Source organism: Lepidochelys kempii, chromosome 5, assembly GCF_965140265.1.
Source record: "Lepidochelys kempii isolate rLepKem1 chromosome 5, rLepKem1.hap2, whole genome shotgun sequence".
In the NCBI taxonomy this organism is placed as follows: domain Eukaryota; kingdom Metazoa; phylum Chordata; order Testudines; family Cheloniidae; genus Lepidochelys; species Lepidochelys kempii.
The window spans coordinates 63,737,123-63,756,460 of NC_133260.1; the positions used below are offsets into that span (position 1 = coordinate 63,737,123).

At 38.4% G+C, this 19,338-nt stretch overlaps 1 protein-coding gene across 6 annotated transcripts in view; it reads right to left on the reverse strand.

The window, feature by feature from the left end:
- Positions 1 to 260: 260 nt before the first annotated feature.
- CHD1 (chromodomain helicase DNA binding protein 1) overlaps positions 261 to 19,338 on the reverse strand; it is an 89,586-nt gene continuing 70,508 nt past the window's right edge. For 5 of the 6 annotated variants that reach the window (XM_073344588.1, XM_073344585.1, XM_073344589.1 and 2 more), the window contains 13 exons: positions 17,964 to 18,005; positions 16,980 to 17,110; positions 16,371 to 16,509; positions 15,420 to 15,570; positions 13,857 to 13,979; positions 13,357 to 13,494; positions 10,491 to 10,754; positions 10,035 to 10,175; positions 5,953 to 6,131; positions 3,991 to 4,087; positions 3,686 to 3,743; positions 2,417 to 2,627; positions 261 to 1,268 (listed from right to left, as the gene is read on the reverse strand). In XM_073344588.1, coding sequence (XP_073200689.1) covers positions 905 to 1,268; positions 2,417 to 2,627; positions 3,686 to 3,743; positions 3,991 to 4,087; positions 5,953 to 6,131; positions 10,035 to 10,175; positions 10,491 to 10,754; positions 13,357 to 13,494; positions 13,857 to 13,979; positions 15,420 to 15,570; positions 16,371 to 16,509; positions 16,980 to 17,110; positions 17,964 to 18,005 — 2,038 coding nt within the window. In that variant the 3' untranslated portion in view covers positions 261 to 904. The remainder of the gene's footprint in view (positions 1,269 to 2,416; positions 2,628 to 3,685; positions 3,744 to 3,990; positions 4,088 to 5,952; positions 6,132 to 10,034; positions 10,176 to 10,490; positions 10,755 to 13,356; positions 13,495 to 13,856; positions 13,980 to 15,419; positions 15,571 to 16,370; positions 16,510 to 16,979; positions 17,111 to 17,963; positions 18,006 to 19,338) is intronic. The other variant, XM_073344590.1, reaches the window with a different exon arrangement.

The following is a 19,338-nucleotide window of genomic DNA, read 5'->3' on the forward strand; positions in this document are numbered from 1 at the left end:
TCACCATTTCATTACAACAATCACAACACAGACATTTTAATAGAAAAAACAAAACACGTATCGCACACAGTATCAAAAAAACAAAACAAAAAACAGGAGCACTAAATGGAATAAAGTGTTTCCTTTCCCCAGTTTTACATTCTGAACAGTGATTCCATGAAGATATTTTATTCAAAAACGTAATACACTGATTTTGTTCCACACTTGTGACAAGAAGGCCTGAGTTGGTGGGGAAAGGAACAGTCAAAAAAAGCCTGAGAGGGGGAAAAAGCTCATTTAATTAATTTACAATAATTTACAGCTCTTTTTTGTAAAAAGGCATTACAATTGATCACAAACAGGAGAAATCCTGGCTATTTTACAGTTCTCGGTACAGAATTTAAATATTCAAGCTTGTGATGAAAAGCGGCAAGGTGGTCGCAGTGTACAATGTAAACAAGTAGCTTTGGAAAGTGAACAAGGTCTTTGAGAGTTCTTTACTAAGAAAAATAAAACAAAATAAAACCCAAACGCCTCATTCTTTCCTGATACACGATCACAGGTCAGTGTGTAAGAGTTCATTTACAAACATAATTTAAACTGTATTCAGCCTAAAAGCACTTTGACATGAAGAGTATATAGTAAGATCCAGTCTGAATGGGGCAGTGTTGAGGTCCCTGTAAAAGTAAACATCTTCCATTTCTTAAAAAAAGTGCCACAACATTTGCAGCACAGTGCAGCATAAACTTTAAATACAAAAATATTTTTTTCTTCTGTTGGGATAATAGACCTTGCATCCTGGAAAGAAGTAACAATACTGCTACTGATAGAATATCCAGTCCATGTCTTTCAAGTCATGTAAGGCAATTACTGTGTTAGTTTACTGTATATGGCTAAAAGAAGGTCCAGAAAATGTTAGTCTTTGTTATGTTTTCCGGCTACTCCATGTATGTTCAGGTGTACTTTTGTGATCTGCTGAGTGTTCAAAGGGAGATCTGTGTCCTAAGGGAGACCTTGAGCCATAAGGAGACCTCTGATCTAGTGGTGACCTTGGACCACTACTGGAAGCTCTATGGTCCATCTGCCAGTCTGAGTGGTATCTATAGTCCCTGGAAGATTTATGATGGCTGTAGTCTGAACTGGATCGGTGATCTGAGTGTATCCGGTGGTCTGAATGGGAACGGTGATCTGAATGAGACCGACTGTCTTTTAAATTTCCTTCCAGGCTTGACCTGTGATCTCTACTCCTGTGGTCATCCAGCTTTCTATGTTTACTATCACTGTAGTATCTGAAAGATAAGATAAATTGTTATTTTGGTAACAGTAATAAAACCAAAGGTTAAAATGGTGGCAACCTAGCAGAATTACTTTAAGAGCACATTCTTTTAAATTCTGCACTATACACAAAAATGAAGCTTTGGTGCTCAGAAACTTGGCTATTCTTGTGTTTGTCAAAGGGAGCATGGATATAAAAAACACAGATGAGATATATACTTTGTCAAATTCAATTAGAAAAAATGAAAGTGTTATAAAATTAAGAGATTCCAAAGAGCCTGGTAACCATGTTTCGTTCCATGCTCTCATGCCCCATCATCACTGACGGCTTATTTGTCCAGTGTTACTGAAATACGTCTACCTCTTACGATATCAGAATATCAATTTTTTCCTCCCATCCAACACAATTTCCTTCATTTTGATTACCTATTACTTCCTGTCTTATGTTGTCATCTTCTGCTTTTTTTTTAGGGTCAGAATATTCACTTATCAGAACTTTCTATTCCTTGAACTGACCTCAAATCTTACCTTTATTGCTATTTATGATAAGTTTATAGTAGAACATAATGTGCTAGGTATTTGTCCAAAAGAAAAGACGACAAAGTCTTTGAAGAAAGGAGCTCACAATCTAAGACAGAGAGGTATGGGGAAGTAGTACAGAGGGAAAGGATTTGTATATGTAGATGCACAGGGGGATGGAGGTATCCAGTTTACTGGTTTGATCCTGAAATAACTAGTTTCAAAATGCTGCATCTTGGCAAAATAAGGTCAGTCTCTCTCTCTCACTCACACACACACACACACACACACACACACACACACAGTCTTCAAGAGGGATTTAAATGCACAGAGGGTAGATGGTCCTGTAGATGAACTCAGGAGAGGCATTACATTATTGGGTAAGTGTGGAAGAAAGCACATTTTAATTATAGCACAGTATTCTAATCAACTGAATTTGAGTTTCACTAAGTTTCTGAAATCTTTGTATGTGAAAACATGTTGGATAAGTATCTACAATGACCTAACAAACTGGCAACTTGTTTTTGGTATGAACCACCTACTTAACTGAAATACAATTAAAAAAATCCCCAGAAACAATACCACCAACAACAAAACAAAACATCCCTCCCCCAGATTTCTATGGATTAACAATAAAACTCACCTGCTGTCCTGTTTGTAGTGATCCCAATCCCTGTGATCTTTTCCATTGCTGAAGGCAGAATAGGGCCTTTTCCTAGAGTCGCTTTTTTTGTAAGCATCTCCCTGATGTCTGTCTTTGTGATGATCGTGGTATTGTGACAAATGTCTGTCAGAGGAATAACTGTCCCTGCTACTGTCATCATGGTTTGTATTCTCTTTCAGTCTTTCCACATCTGCTTAATAAAATAGATAGCTATGACGAATATGCATTTCTGGTAATTTCATAAACTACAAAACTTCTAGTTGAAAAGTATGAAAGGATTATTGTACAGGACAACACTTCAACTTCTTAGATTTAACTGTGTGAGAGAAATACAATGATTTCTAACAGAAGCTGACAATGGGAGCAAAAATGTGTGAACTGAGAGAAGTGGGGGGTGAATAGGCAGAAACAAGGGTAGAAACGCAGGGTGGAATTTAGAGGTATAGAGATTATGTAGGATTTAGAATGAATTGATGAAAAGTTCAATTTGATTAATTAAAGCACAGGAACCCAAAAAAGTGTTTCAATGAGAGGTCAGTGTGGGTAATGTTGCCTTTACCAGCGGAATGTTGAACAGTAGTAGGGGGAGCAGAGAAAGTTATAGTATTCAAGGTGAGAAATGTCCAAGGCATGGACAAAAGTTTTAGTTGTGCAACTAATGAAACAATGGCATTTTAGTGTAATTCAGAGGAAGTAGTACCATGGCTTCCTGATTGGATGTATATAAGAAAGAGGAAACACAAGAGTCAAATATTGTATTGTGGATGCAAGCTCATGAGAGTGGGAGGATAATGTCACTGTCAATGACAAAAGGCACATATTGCATCCTACACCATAGACTGCTGGTCCCTGCTTTAAATGAAGACCTTAGAATCCATGATAGTGATTACAACAGCAGCAAGAAAACAAAACAAAGAAAAAAACCCCGCTGAAACTAGTCATCAAGTGTTTCTCTCTCTTAACATAATTAAACACAAAAGTGTATTTTCAAACATGTTCTACTAAAAAGGATTGCCAAATAGCAAATTATTGTTAAAAACACTAGCTGCAGTTGGATTTGTGCTTGACTTAGTTTCATCAACAAAAGTATGTATGCTGGGGCTCACTAAGTAAATCTATCCCTCTGTAGGGACAAGTTCACTTAGTGCTAGGAGGAGTTTTAGAAGGTTTCAGAGTTATTGAAGTTTATTTCATTTCAAATACCCTACTCAAAAACATTTCAACACACCACCACGCAGAACATCTTACCTGGATTTCTAATCACATGTGTGTTCACATTGCTGCTGATGTTCTGATCATTGTGTTGCTAAAAGAAATAAATACAACATTGCTAAACATGGCGTTGCTAAATCTCAAAATTACAAATAGTAAGTGCTAAAACATTCCATCTGATCAAAAAGGTGACATTATTAAGACACAAAAATATATCCTCTAAATCAGACATTTTCATTTGTACAAGGTAAATTCAGAGTCCATTAACACTTTATCCTTAAGTTTTAATACTTTTAAAAAAATCTTTTCAGAACGTCTCTAAATATAAAACAATATATTACCTGAGATTCCTGGCGTTTTTTGATTGCGTGTTTATATAGTTTGTGCAGCTTTCTGGCATCAAATTCTGTAAACTTTGACACAAAAATCCACAAATTTCTAGAGAAAGGAAAATTAAAAAAAAAAAAGACAGGTTAGCCTTCCTGCGTGCACTGGTTTTCCTTTATGCTACTTTGTATACAATGGGCCTGATTCACCATTGTGATATTTCAGTGCCACACTGGTGTAACTACATTGAAGTCAATGGAGTTGTACTGCAGTGGTGAATCAGCTCCCATCACATGAGAAGGTAGCATATCTAGCAATACAAGAAATAATTTTGCATAATTCTCGGAAGATATAAAGCACTAATGTACTTAAAGCTACACATGTATTATTAATTCCTCTCTTTTTCTTTACTGCTGTGTAATGTTTATAATAATTAATTTATAATGCAGATATGACCATGAAGATGTAACTGACATCAGTGAAAACTCTGCTAATGAAGGGTAGGATGGACCTGCCTTTACAATAGGAGTTGAGTACTCAATTCTCTTAAGAGAAACAACATGGGTGAGGTAATATCTTTTGATGGATCAATTGTTAGTGTTGGACAAACTTCTGAGTGTTGATCTCTTCTTCAAGGTCAAAAAGCCCCCTCTTTTTTGAAAATCCCCTCTAAAATGGAAACTCAATGGTGTAACTTCCAAGATTTTTCCCCCCAGTGCAAGACTTTTGTGCTACATGCCTAATTTCCTGAAAATAGCAGAGGCAGATAGGATGCATCCATATGATTCCAAGGGTTGGTCATGTATCATCTATTGCCTTGAAACCAGATGAATTTTCACAAATGAGTAATCACAAAGATACTAGTGGAAATGAATCCTAATTCATTTTCTGGAAGTTTGTCCAGACTGGGAGAGGGAACAATTGGTGGGAGGTCCCAGGTGGGGAACAAAGTCCTTGAAATTTCAGGCCCCTATTGATTCAAGAGAGAGTGGGAAAGAGAAATTTCCCTGGTGCTGTCCCCAATTTAACTTTAAAAGCCAGGATTGCAGTATAGAATGTGGACGCTTGAAGTGCCACTTTGATTTTCACGGTTGAAAGAGAAATTTGAAAGAGAGGGTGGAAGTGGCAAGGATAAGCCTGGAACTACTCGGAACTACCTAACACTATTTGGAAGGAAGTAATGAGGTGCAGCCCAAGTTCTTGGGTTGTGGAGAGGCCATTATATTTACTCACACAGTGGCTGTGCAAACTCTGGCTTCTTTTTCGCCATACATAGGGCACTGAGAGACAAACTACACCAATATCCGATTGGACAAACAGCATGCTAAAGACAATTATTCCCTACAGTTCTCAGAGATTCCATGTATGACCAATTATACAAGTGTAATTAAACACAGCTATTGTATATACTTAAATAAAGCTCTTAGGCCAAAGTAGTAATAATAAATCATTTGCCAGGAAAGAGCAAAGTTTAAGTGTACTGAAGAAGTAGTAAACTAAGCACTGAAGATGTGTTTTGAAACCCTATGAGAACATCAATGAATGCTTTGTGGTTTGTTTTCAGCACAACATCAGCAAACTTCACAAGTACAATGTCTTCTCCAGAACTGAGAGTTCGAAACTGACAGAAATCACTCTAGTTCAGTGGTTCCCAAACTTTAACAGCCTGCGAACCCCTTTCACTAAATTGTGAAATCTCATGAACCCCCTCCTAAAAAAGAATATTTCCAGGGATTTAAGTTTAAATTTCCTCTGCACTCCGTGGGGCTCCCACTGCTGGACCCCATTGACTGCCCTGCAACTGGGTCCCACCTGCTACCTCCAATGCCCGGGGTCCTCTGGCCGCCATTAGTGAAATTTTTCTGGTGAACCCCCTGTAACATTCTGCAAACCCCAGTTTGGGAACCACTGCTTTAGTTAATAGAAACAGTGATCGATTTTTCACTTTCATTCATGAAAAATGTAGGATTACTTACTTCCTCCACTGCTTAATTTGTTCCGGATTTGTGTACTCTTTTAGACATTCAGTGATGTGATCCCCAATTTTGATCAGACACTGTCTAGTATGCTCCAGCTGTTCCCTTTCCGAAAGACCTTTTTCTGGTCTATCCAGCTGTTTCAGCGCTGCTTTGACAGGCCTCATTCTTTCTTTGCACTGTAAAGTGGAAAAAGGAATATAAGTCAGGAAGGAGTGGGGGGAAAAAAGCTAAATTCTACAACATGACCCACCTTACTACTGTGATATTTACACAGGCAAAGACAGTGCTACTCTAAGCCAAATGAATCATCAAGCCTCTGGCTCACAGCTCCTAAAATTCTTTTACACTACAGGTTTCCTTTGGAAAAGTAATAATTTAACCCGCTGCGATATTAGCTCCTATATGAAAACATTAGATTGTATTTAAGATTTAAGAAAATACTAATTTACATGGTAAGATTTTCTTAGAAATAGGATATTAGAAACAGATACGATGACTCTAGGTATTATAATTCTAATGTCTTTTTTTTTTTTTTCTGACCTTTCAGCACAAATACACAATACAAGACCTGTGTTACTTTCAAGAAACTTGTATACAAATTCAGTGTCAACCATAAATGACAGTATTCAATAAATTTAGAATACATGAATCCTAAAACAATTGGAGCCTAGAGGCCAAGTGACATTCCACTGGGGAGAGAATCTGCATTCCTTTCCTTCTCTTGTTTGGGAGTGGGTTCCCTACCCTTCAGAAAAATCTCTGCAGCTCTCTCTCAGACAATCTTGCCAGTGGATTGATTCCTCTGAATGAAGCCAAGACTACCAAGGAGATGCTGGTATGGACAGACAGATGAAACTCAGTTCAAGTTTTCCTTGCATGGGGAAGAGTGGAAGAGGCTGGCTCTCCTTGTCTCATATCCAGCCCTCCCAAACACCCATTTCTTCATGAACCAGTGGAAAAAAGGGGCTATTAGGCTCTGCTTGTACCTATCTTGATTCTCTAAGTGAAAAGAGAGAAGGGGGTAGAAGAGGACAGACTGAACTGTAATATCTTATAGTGGAAGTGATGCTTTCAGTAGGTGAATAGGAGAAATTGTCAAAAGCAGGGCCTGATTGGACTTTGTAGATAAGCTCCTGCCTGGTTCACTGATATTAGAAGGTCTTCTGGAGAGACTGCAGCAAAAGTGCTATGATTTCCATCACAACTTTGTCTCTTTCATCAACCTGTTCAGTGTCTTGAGCACTAAAAGCACCTGGACCACTCTCTTATTGTTTTCTTATTATGATGAATATGGGGAAGAGTATATTTTTTAAAAAACTCACACGGCCAGAGCATTCAACAAATACTCTTTATTCAGCCATTTGTAAGCACTGAGAGAATAACAGGATAATAAGCAATAGCCAGCATAGATTTGTCAAGAACAACATTGTGCTGAACCACAATAAGTCCCTTTTTTGACAGGGTTACTGGCCTAGTGAATGGAGGGGAAGCTCATACATGATAAATCTTGTTTTTATAAGGTTTTTGACATATTCCCATATGATATTCCCATAAGATAACTAGGGCAATGTGGTCTACATGAAATTGCTATTAAATTCTGATTGAAAGACTGTACTCAAAGAGTAGTTATCAATGGTTCACTGTCCATCTGGGAGGATGTATTTAGTGGGGCCCCACAAAGATCAGTCCTGGGCTCGTATTACTAATATTTTCATTAATAATTTAGATAACAGAGTTGAGGGTATGCTTATAATATTTGTGGATGACATCAGGCTAGGAAGAATTACATGTACTTTGGAGGACAAGATTAGAATTCAAAACGACCTTGACAAATTGGAGAAATGGTCTGAAATCAACAAGATGAAATTCAATAAAGAGAAGCGTGAAGTACAGTAGATTTCGCTTATCAGCAACCTCTCTGTGGCCAGCAAAAAGTTGCCATTATCTGGCAGTTGCCAATAAGCAGAAGGCAGGTTTACAAGGCTGCAGCTGGAGAAGGAAGTGCTGGGATGTTGCTTCCCTAGCTACAAATCTTCTTGTGGCCAGGGCAGCCAGTGGGAAGAAGGGACTGAAGCCCAGATTCCGGGGCTTTCTATATGAAACGGGGGGTGCTGAGGGATCACAGAGCTGTACACCACCTTTCCCTACACTCTCCAGTGACTGGGGCTCACCATTTCCGAGTGATTTCTTCCCTGCATGCAGTCACCGACAAGGCAGAGCCAGGAGAGTCAGGGAGTGGTCTGACATCCAAGCTACAGCCCTCTCCACATTAGTGCCCTGCCCACAGCCTCCCCTCCGAGCCCACAGCCTTGACCTCATGCAGGTCCCCATGCACAAGTAGGTTTGTGGGGCTGCAGTCCCAAAAAGAAGCACTGAGACATGCTGAGCACTGGTCAAAGGCAGCTTTGTGGGGCTACAGCTGATGCCTCTCTTCCAAAAAATGTTGTTAACCTGTTAATAAGCTGTGTGCTGATGCAAACATCTGAAGCCCCATAATATTAAAGGCAGTGAGAAGGGATTGGTTCCTGGCAACATGTTGCTATTAACTGGAAGTTGTTAATATCCAGGTTGCTATTAAGTGGAATCTCCTGGATTCAATGTACAAGGAAAAAAAAACAAACAAATGCATAAATACACAGTGGGAAATAACTGTCAAGGTGGTAGCACTGTTGAAAAGGATCTGGGGGATTATAATTGATCACAAATTGAGTATGAGCCAACTACATGAAAAAAGCTAATATTCTGGTGTGTATTAATAGAAGGATCATATTTAAGACACAAGCGGTAATTACCCCACACCACTTAGTGTGGTGTCCAGAACACCTGTGCTAAGAAAGATATGACCAAATTAAGGAGAGCAACAAAAATGACAGAAGGTTTAGAAAAACTTACCTGTCAGAAAAGATTGAAAAAACTGGGCATGTTTAGTCTTGAGGAAAAAAAGACCCAAGGGGGGAGTTGATTTTCTTGTTACCTATCTCTCTTATGGTTCTCAACTTTGAGTTAAACCAATCTGGATTCCTTTAGATTCAGTGGGCCCAATTCAACAGGAATGTAAAATTGGTTAGTAAATTGGGTATGGATGTTAGTCAATCAAAGTCTGCACAGGTACAATATATACAGTGAGAGCAAAAAAAAAAAAGATGTAAATCATCTCTGTATCTGACATGTTGTGCTACACCCAGACGGAAAATTCAATTGAGGGAGTCTAGGCAGTCTGAGAACTCCATGTTGCCTAAGGTAATCTGTCACAACCTTCCGCATTAACATTTTCTATTAAGGTAAGATGAGAAACCGAGTGACAGTCAGCATGATAGTCAGTGTTAAGAAATGCTTCTTGAGCATGAACCTGACTGCTGGTTTGAATGAACATGGCATATTGTGTCTCAGTATGCATGTTTTATGGCCAAACAATGGCCCCAGTATATGCATCCCTCTTGAACACAGACAGGCCCATCTTATAGATTGCAGGCCACAGCTCCCTCAGCATAGGCACAACCTCAATGATCAAGACAAGACGAAACAAAAGATGAAATATTACATTCGTACATTCCTCTCACAGACCAACAACAAGGATCCTCACACAGACCTACAACAATCCAAACTAATTCTAACCTATCTTGTCTGTGAAGCACACAGATCTCAGGATTTCACATTTTTAAATGTTATATGTTGTTGGGCATATGCATATCAAATGACCTGTGAAGAGATCAGAGCATTATTTAGGCACCATGATATCACTGGGTGATCATTGTCATAATGTTTTCATAGGACCTCACTAAAAAGGAGAGTGCATATTCAATATGTAACTCAGAAGTGCAAGCACACATCTGAAAAAGAAGCTATTGGGCTTGTGCATAAATTTTGTAATGTTTGTCTGCATGAAGACAGAACTGAACCTTTTATATATATCTCGCCCACACTTTTGGTGCGCTATTCTGAGACCTCACTGACAATGGATCAAGTGCCACAATGGCTAGGCACATTGACATTAACTGAGCACATGGAAGCAATTTTAATTCAGAACGTCATACTTTCTGTGTTAAAAATCAGCATTAAGATAGCAATAAGGAACTTACTACACTGAATGTCTTCTGATCCAGTTCTTCAGATTCTTCAGATATAGGAACTGGGTCACTAATTGCAGTAATATGGACTGGAGTATCTGCTGATGTAGCTTTCTTGGTTTTGTCTTTGTTGTCAGATTTGACTTCATTTATCTATAAATAAAATATTAAAATAGATCTGAAAAGGGAATTGCAGTTTAGGTCTACAATTACACTATCTTACTACACATATTTACCATTCACATATATTTAATTTTTTCTTTCGTTTTTTTGCCTAGGGATGTGGAAAGAGAGGGGGAAAAGGAGTGTGAAAGTTTCTTATCCCACTTGCACTTTCAGCCAGCGAAACTAGGTGGCAGTAACAATAACAGAGCACTACAGTGATCTGAAATGCCTTTCTACCTCAAAATCAACCTGTGCCTTTTTTTTAAAAAAATTGTATTTTATAATATACTGAAGTCTAATTACCTTCTCTTCCTTTGCTTCTTTTTCTTTCTGTGTGGACTCCTTTACTTTGCTTTCTCTCTTTTCTTTCATATCTTTTTCCTTTAATTCTTTCTTATCCTCTTTTTCTTTTTTCTCCCTTTTCAGTTCCCTCTTATTTTCCTTTTCTTTTATTTCTCTCTTTTCTTCTACCTCCTTCTTTATACCAATATCTGGTTCAGATTTTTCATCATTTTCTTTTTCTGCTTTTATTTTTTTATTTGGATGTTTCACTGAAGCGATCTCATCCTGCAATATTTAAGTATAGGCATCACATTGAAAACTCAATTCCTAGCTTTAAAAATTTTACAGTAGTCAGATTAAAAATAATACCATTCTTCCTCTAAGTGTGATTTAATATCTATAAAGTGCAGCTAAATCACACAGTGATAATGTAAAAACCAATTACAATTCTGAAGTTTAATAGGCATGTGCCAGAGAACGTTGAATTGGTCAATGCCAACTTTATGGGAACACAAGGGTATCACATTCTAAAAGTTTTATTGAGAAGGAAATAGAAAAGTCAGTTGGGCAGTCTCGTGGATCCTTTGCTTGGAATGGAGGTGAAGAAGCTTATCTGGGGAGTGGACTGAAGATTCATTATTTAGCTTTAGGATTCCATTGCTCCTCCCAGAAAATAATTTAGCAGGTTAAGCTTCTGAGGCTACGCAATAGCATGACTGTAGTCTAAAATATCAAGGCTGATTGGAGGAGGAGAAAAACAAGCTTTACACATGGTCTTAGTGGTTGTTTATAATCAAAAGGGAATACATACAGGAATTCTTAACTAAAATTAAGTATTGATCCTTATAGTAAAGAAAACCAAGATGATTTACATCCGGTTCCGTTTTTGTTGTTGTATTTGTATGTATTCCTGATCTACACAAGAGAGTTGTACTGGTTTAACAAATTCTTTTTTTAAAACCAGTTTAGTTTAATTTATAGAAACCCGACGTGGATGCTCTTATTTCAGTTTAAAGGTGGCTTATTTTAGTTTAGTTTAAAACAATTCCTAATCTACTGAAGTTAAACGAAAATAAGCCTGACTCAAACCAAAATGACTTGCACCAGTTTATCCCATAAATGCACCAGTTTATCTCAATATTGGTTTAAAAATCACATCTTTAAACATGTGCAAAAAGGCCTTAGACCTTAAATACATTTTATCTTTTTTTATTGCTTTTCATGATACATTAAAAACAAATGGTAGCAAGGAAGCCTGGAGGTAGGGAAGGTATGTGTGAGAGAAGTTACTTAATCTTGCTGTGCCTTGCTTTTTCCAACCAATAAATGGAGAAAGCATTACTCAATATCATTTGAACATTTGACTGAAAATGATTCAAGTGCTAAAACTGGCTGTCTTTGAGGATTTGGTTCAGGCACCGACAAATAACTGTTAAAAAAAAGGTTTCAGAGTAACAGCCGTGTTAGTCTGTATTCGCAAAAAGAAAAGGAGTACTTGTGGCACCTTAGAGACTAACCAATTTATTTGAGCATGAGCTTTCGTGAGCTACAGCTCACTTCACTTCACTTCGTGGAAACCACAGCATGCATCTGATGAAGTGAGCTGTAGCTCACGAAAGCTCATGCTCAAATAAATTGGTTAGTCTCTAAGGTGCCACAAGTACTCCTTTTCTTTTTGTTAAAAAAAAGTTCCACCTGAAGAATCAGTACAGCTAGTAACGATGCCCTAGGCACAAAGCAGTACAGCTTTATCTATAGCTCCAATGCTGGATTAGTATTTCTAGCAAATTTGAAGTCATGGGTGGGAAACCTATGAAATCACAATGTCATTTTCCAGACTATAATCACACTATTATGTAAGAATTCAGAATCCCACACTTTATTATGTAAGAACTTAGAATACTGCCATAGCTGCAGTTTTCTTTATAATTAGGGCCCTACCAAATTCACGGTCAGTTTCATAGTCATAGGGTTTTAAAAATTGTAAATTTCATGATTTCAGCTATTTAAATCTGGTATTTCACAGTGTTGTAATTGTAGGGGCCCTGACCCGAAAAGGAAAAGGGGGGGGGGCAGGGACTACAAAGTTATTGTAGGGAGGGCTGCGGTACTGCTACCCTTACTTCTGTGCTGCTGGTGGCAGCGCTGCCCTCAGAGCTGGGCAGCTGGAGAGCGGCGGCTTCTGGCCAGGAGCCTAGCTCTGAAGGCAGAGCTGCTACCAGCAGCAGCGCAGAAGTAAGGATGGCCTGGTATGGCATTGCCACCCTTACTTCTCCACTACTGCCTGCAGAGCTGGGCCCTCAGTCAGCAGCTGCCGCTCTCTGACCACCCAGCTCTGAATACAGCAGCGCAGAAGTAAGAGTGGCTTGGTAAGGTATTGCCACCCTTCCTTCTGCACTGCTGTTGGCAGGGCGCTGCCTTCAGAACTGGACGCCCGGCCATCAGCTGCTGCTCTCTGGCCACCCAGCTCTGAAGGCAGCGCAGAAGTAATGGTGGCAATACTGCAACCCACCTGAAACTCACTTTTGGGTCAGGACCCCCAATTTGAGAAACGCTGGTCTCCCCTGTGAAATCTGTATAGTTTAGGGTAAAAGCATACAAAAGACCAGATTTCACAAGGGGAGACCAGATTTCATGGTCCATAATGCGTTTATCATGGACGTGAATTTGGTAGGACCCTATTTATTATTAAACTAAAAGGGATTAATCCTCCTCCATAATGTTTAACTAACATAAGATTAACAAGAGTTATCACAGAAAATATGAACAACTCAAAGGTTAAACATGCTTTGCTAGGAGAATGCCATTCTAACTATTTTGTGTAAAAGCAATATTTAAGTGAGATGGAACAAAATGAACTAACAGACAACATTTCAAAAATACCCACCTTGTTATCCTCCTCTTCCTCTTCATCAGATTTTTCTGAGAGCAGTGGAGAAGAATCACTTTTTATCTCCTCTTTAACTTTTGCAAGTTTTACCACTTTATTCTTCTTAGCTCTTGTCTTCCTCCTCTTTGAGTTTCCCTGAATACAAAAACATCATCTTAGTTCTGTCAACTGAAATGCCTCATTGCCATGAGCCATTCAGAAAGATTTATTTCTATATTAGATAGAAGTTGATTTTATTAAATGGTATTGAGATATACAAGTTACCTCGTTAGACCAGAAATAGGAAAGGGATCCAGCCTGACAATAAAGAGCACATACAAACTAAAGACAAAAACCCTACGTAATCTGATTTTATAAATCATTATTTGAGCTAGCCAGACACACTCTGATTAAATGGTCATCAGTGTGACGAACAACTGGCGAGAGCAAGGGTGAGGATCTGCTAACAAGCAGATTACTACTTTATCATATTGTTAAAGATCTGAAATTTCACTTACCGCACCAGAAAGTCTTTGTGCTTCCTTCCTTGCAAGATCTTTATTGAGTAATTTAATGAGGTAGTCTGCTCGGGTCTGCAACTGCTTGGCCTGGGGTTTCTTATCTGGATCATCTGGTAGAATCTGAGAGGAGAATAAAAAACATCAAGTATGAATAACAGTATTTCCAATTTGGAAGATGCCAGAGTGGAAAAGCTGCAGCAGGCTGGAATAGCAGAAATACAGAGGAGAAGAGCACTGGAGGTGGCAAAAAGCCGCATGATTCTGGATCCACTCTGACGCTACACTGTAAATGTGCTAGTGTGCCTGAAGGAGTGGAAAACATCTTGAAACCCACCCTCAACTTTTTGCTCCTTCCCACTATGTACTGTGACAGGGTCAGGCCAGATGGCTACAGGAGACTGATAGAAGGCAGATATATTAGCCCGAGGTTAAGCAGGTCCCTTTTCCCTGGGTAAGGTAACAGGGGAAGGTTCCAGAACAATCAGGAACTTTCTGGAAACAATTAAGGCAGACAGGCTGATTAGAACACCTGCAGCCAATCAAGAAGCTGCCAGAATCAAATAAGACAGGCAGGCTAATCAGGGCACCTGGGTTTAAAAAGGCGCTCACTTCAGTTTGTGGTGTTGTGTCTGAGGAGTTGGGAGCAAGAGGCACTAGGAGCTGAGAGTGAGAAGGTGTACTGCTGGAGGACTGAGGAGTACAAGCATTATCAGACACCAGGAGGAAGGTCCTATGGTGAGGATAAGGAAGGTGTTGGGAGGAGGCCATGGGGAAGTAGCCCACGGAGTTGTAGCTGTCACACAGCTGTTCCAGGAGGCACTCCAGACAGGGCATTCCACAGGGCCCTGGGCTGGAACCCGGAGTAGAGAGCAGGCCCGGGTTCCACCCAAACCTCCCAACTCCTGATCAGACACAGGAGGAGTTCACCTGGACTGTGGGTTCACAAAAACGGCCAAACCGAGGGCAGCTGTGAATCTCTGAGGCGAGCAAATCCGCCAATAAGCGAAAGACCCACCAAGATAGAGGAGGAGCTTTGTCACAGTACACTAATTCGAGAGCCTCAAAAGCAATTCAATGACACAAGAGTTACCAGCCCTGGTTTTGCGTTTCTGCTCTCGTAACACATAATTCAGCTAGGAGAAGCTAGGCTCCTGCACCACATGGACATCAATGGATGGAACTTCCACCTCAAATAGCATACTTGCTTCTAGTGAGTGGGGGAAATGAGTCAGGTGAGCAAACAGGGATAGGGAGCAAAAAACAAGAGTAAAAATGAATGCAAATAGCCAAAAAAGAGAGGGGATGAGAGGTAATAGGAGAGGAGAGTGCTAATGGACTGAAAAAGAAAGATAAACATTGTACCAGGACATGGCACAATGGGGTAAAGATGGCCATGACATCTACCAGTCAACCACAAGAAGGGTTCCAATAAAGCAGAGTTGACGTATACTTTTTGTGAGATTTCAAATTACCATAAAATAAACAGTTTCAATGGCTCTTCCTTACCAACTAAGCAAAATGAATTTAAAATATGCTCACCAGCTGGATGACAGGACATACCTTGTGTGTCAAGCTGAGGTCAGGATCCATTTTTATCATTTCCCAACTACCATACCCATATTCATAGATGCCTATTAAAAGATTGGAGTCATCCTCTTTGCCCCAATCTATATCAAAATGAGCTGCCTTAGTGTGACATGGAATGGCATATCTAGAGGAAAGAAATCAGAAAGACACATATTTTTATTTCTGAAAACTAAAGAGGTTGGAGAAGACTTGCTGAGAAGGTAACTCAGATGTATTTTCTAAGGTTTTCAAAAACATTTCACAACAATTTCGTTTAATTAAATTAATGCTGTGATCTTTGCGCTAAACAGGCCAAGATTACTAAAGAGGCATGATAAGGCCCGTGTCTGGGACCATCATTCCTGAAGTCATGTTACTCATTACAGTCTCAGCACTCATTTTAAAAAGTTTCTAACTCAACATAGCTGCGAATAAAAGCTTGAAAATGTAACTTAAGTGTAGCCAATGCAGTGTCTACAGACAGTCTAAAACTATAGCTATAAGAGTTGTGAATCTCAGTGAGTTAACACAAAAGCCACACACTTTGGGAGGCCCGGCCATTACCATCAGAGCAGAAGCGTCAGCATATGGCTAGAGATAAGTGCCCATCTCAGCCATCCAACTAGATACATTCCAGTAACCAGGGTAAGTACTGCCATACCCCATGCTTCTTCAGTGATGGGAGAGGGAGGAGGGAAAGAGAGGGGCCCCCTGTTGTCACTCCTGGAAGGGAAAAGAAGGGAACTCTCCACCACCATTTTAAATAGAGGAGAAGGAACCACAGGGGAGCTCCCCTCAGGTCCTGGTATGCCTAAGATCCAGATTGCTTTAATTGGGCCTGGGTGCTAAAAATGTTTGCATAGGTCAGTATATAAAGGCATTTAATGTAATAAGTTAACAGAAAATAGCTTATTTTTCATATTAAAAACAATTACTACTACTCACTGTTTTCTTTCTTCTGGATCTGAAGGAATAGACTTGTGCAATGGTGCCAACTCTTCCTCATGAGAGATGACTAGCTTTGCATTCACTTGTACTCCTGATATTCGGAATGTTGGGCCTTTAACTTTTCCAAGTCTGCCCCCTTGAATTAAGAACCATAACAATGTAAAATATATTGTACATAAAATGGATAAATGTTAAGTGTATTTTATCAACTGGCAAGTTTAAAGAAAAAATAAGCCAGATTCTGATCTTATATGTCCACCATGCAGCGGTGCACCTTAACATTTTATTCATCTACTCAAATTAATTTTGGTTAAAACAAAACTCCAGTCAACCCCCAGAATCTCAAGTATTGTCAATTACTGATACCCAGATTTAATTTAAACTTTTGAATAAAGTGAAAATGAACTGTCTACCCTTATAATTCACCCAGAAAAAAACCTTACACACACTGGTATTGATTTCACAATCCACCTATTTGATGTTTTTAGTGTATCTGCAATAGTTAGAATCAGATTAATAACTCTGATATCATACTTAACAACTTAACAAAACTTATTCTTGATAAGTCCTTTTTATTCCATTTTGTTTTGCTCAAACATACTGTACCTGCTCTTTCTTGTCCAGAGGAATTGTCCTTTAAAGCCTTAATGCATCCATTGTGTACCAGTTCCCCCAAGCGCCTAAGGTCTGTCTCAGATTTATCAACTAATTCAGCATCTCTAGCTATAGCATCTAGCCTGTAATAAAACACAAGTTCTTCTTACACCTCTGAAGTTTTGACACTTTGTGAAGGACTCCTTCAAAATACGAAACTAAAGAGGTAATGTCAGTCCTCATTCATCCTACGCATGCACATCTGATATGTTGTGTGAAGTTCTAATCCATATAGTTTAGAAATGCTATAGAAAAACTAGAGAAACTGTAAAAATGTCAGTAAAAGTGATCTAAAGACCAGAAAACAAGACAAACAGGAAAAATAAGGGAGCTAATTTTACTTATACAGTATTGGAGTGTGTACATGGTGGGTGTTTGAGACAGACACACCCCCACTGACAATTGTTGGTAACATGACCCCACAGTTTATAGAAAGAAAGACAGAAAGAAAGACAAATTGCTCACATAACGCAGAGTAACACAGTTTAAGAAGAAAAAGGAGTACTGACATTAGAAAAACATACTTAACAGTAACACTAACTGGGCAACTGGGGCCTGACCATTGTGAGTCTTTTCACACACTTCAATAGGCATTGAACAGGCTTTATGATAGCTTACAAAATGAGGTGGATGAATAGCCATCACTGAAGATGACTTAACACTGTGCTAGTTAAGACAGAACTCTGAAGGACATAATGAAGAGTCCTGCAAAATGCAAAGGGTCAGATTAAATGACTTGAGGTGTCCTTTTGGCATTCAGTATATATATATATAAAAGAAGAAAAATAAAGAATATGAAGATAATTTAATACTATTATTAAGGTAACAGACTAGCACAGTGTTCTCTTTTCAAGATATGGACTCTTGGTATATTGTTTTGATGTTTAATCTTATAAAATTCCAAATTGTTACGTAACTATAATCAAATAGGTTTACCTTTCCAGAGGGCCACCAAATTTCTTGTAACTCTTGATAAACCTAATAACAGAAAATAATTGCACTGTTTAAGTGTAAGATTAACTAATCACAGTTTAAAAACTACAGTGAATAATATGCTTATTGCAATATAAAAACCAAGTGATATGGATAATGCTAAAAAGAAAAATCACTAGGATAGTTTAATGAATCAAGATAATCCACATTTAAACCAAGTGCTTCATTAAGTTTACTAGATAATATAAATAAAACAATAGAAGCTACAATTTATTTCAGAAATTACTTTATTAGTTTCACAAGACAACAGATATTCAAAGCAACTAGATGAGTTTAGTCGTAAGATCAAATGTGGATTTACAGTAAATAGTGAATTCAGAGATATTATCTCTTGTTTAGTTAAGAAGGGGTAATGATTCAAGACAGATTATTTCAATTAGGATTTAAGATACATGGCAGAAAGGAGAAGGAATATTATTGCAATTAAAAGAATCACATGTGGATGGTAGGTTATTAAGAAATATGAAACATCTGGGATAAAGAAGGGAAACAAAGCAGCTCAATTTCCTTTTCGCACATGATCAGAATCCGAGTTACTACTGTAGTCACAAAAGCACCCTTGAAAAAAAAGCAGCAATCCATTAACGTCACTAGATGAAATGGAGAGAGAATGAGGATCTTAAAGTTATTTTTATAACCCAAAATATTCAAGTGTTACAATCGTTTTAATGGAGATAAATTTAAATACTTAAATTATAGAAACAAATCAGCATTTTGAAAAGGTAAGATTAAAGAAAGTAATTATTATTCTCCCTCATGCCAAACATTGTTTCCCGAACCAACTATCTGAAGTGATCATGTCATGTAGTTTACATCAAAAGATCACTTAGCTTAAGTGATTTCTTATGGTTTTAAAAACTTAAAGCATCATGTCACAGGAATTCAATTACAAATGGTGAGAAATTCAAAACAAAACCCACTCAACTTCTTGTAGGTCTCCCTGCAAAGAAGTGCAGGCTCTTTCTCCACCTCTGGTTTATAAATAACTATGAAAAAGAAAATATTTAGCCTACTCATACATCTTTTATAAAAATTTCTCACCATTGTAACAACTGGTTTTTGAAAGTGCAGTATCGGGGGAATGCAGGGATTAGGAGCTGTACATACTATGAAACAAGTCAATCAGGCATCACACTCAACTTTAGTATACCATATTAAAATGGGATCTCACTGTGTACGTATTAAAAGTCCATTATGTCAGCACCATATAAGTACTTAAAGGAAAATACCCAAATGCCTAGAATAAAAATTCTTAATCCAAATTCAGTTAAAATTGACTTTGTTCCATAGTTTTAAACTATAATCTGATGAAATTTCA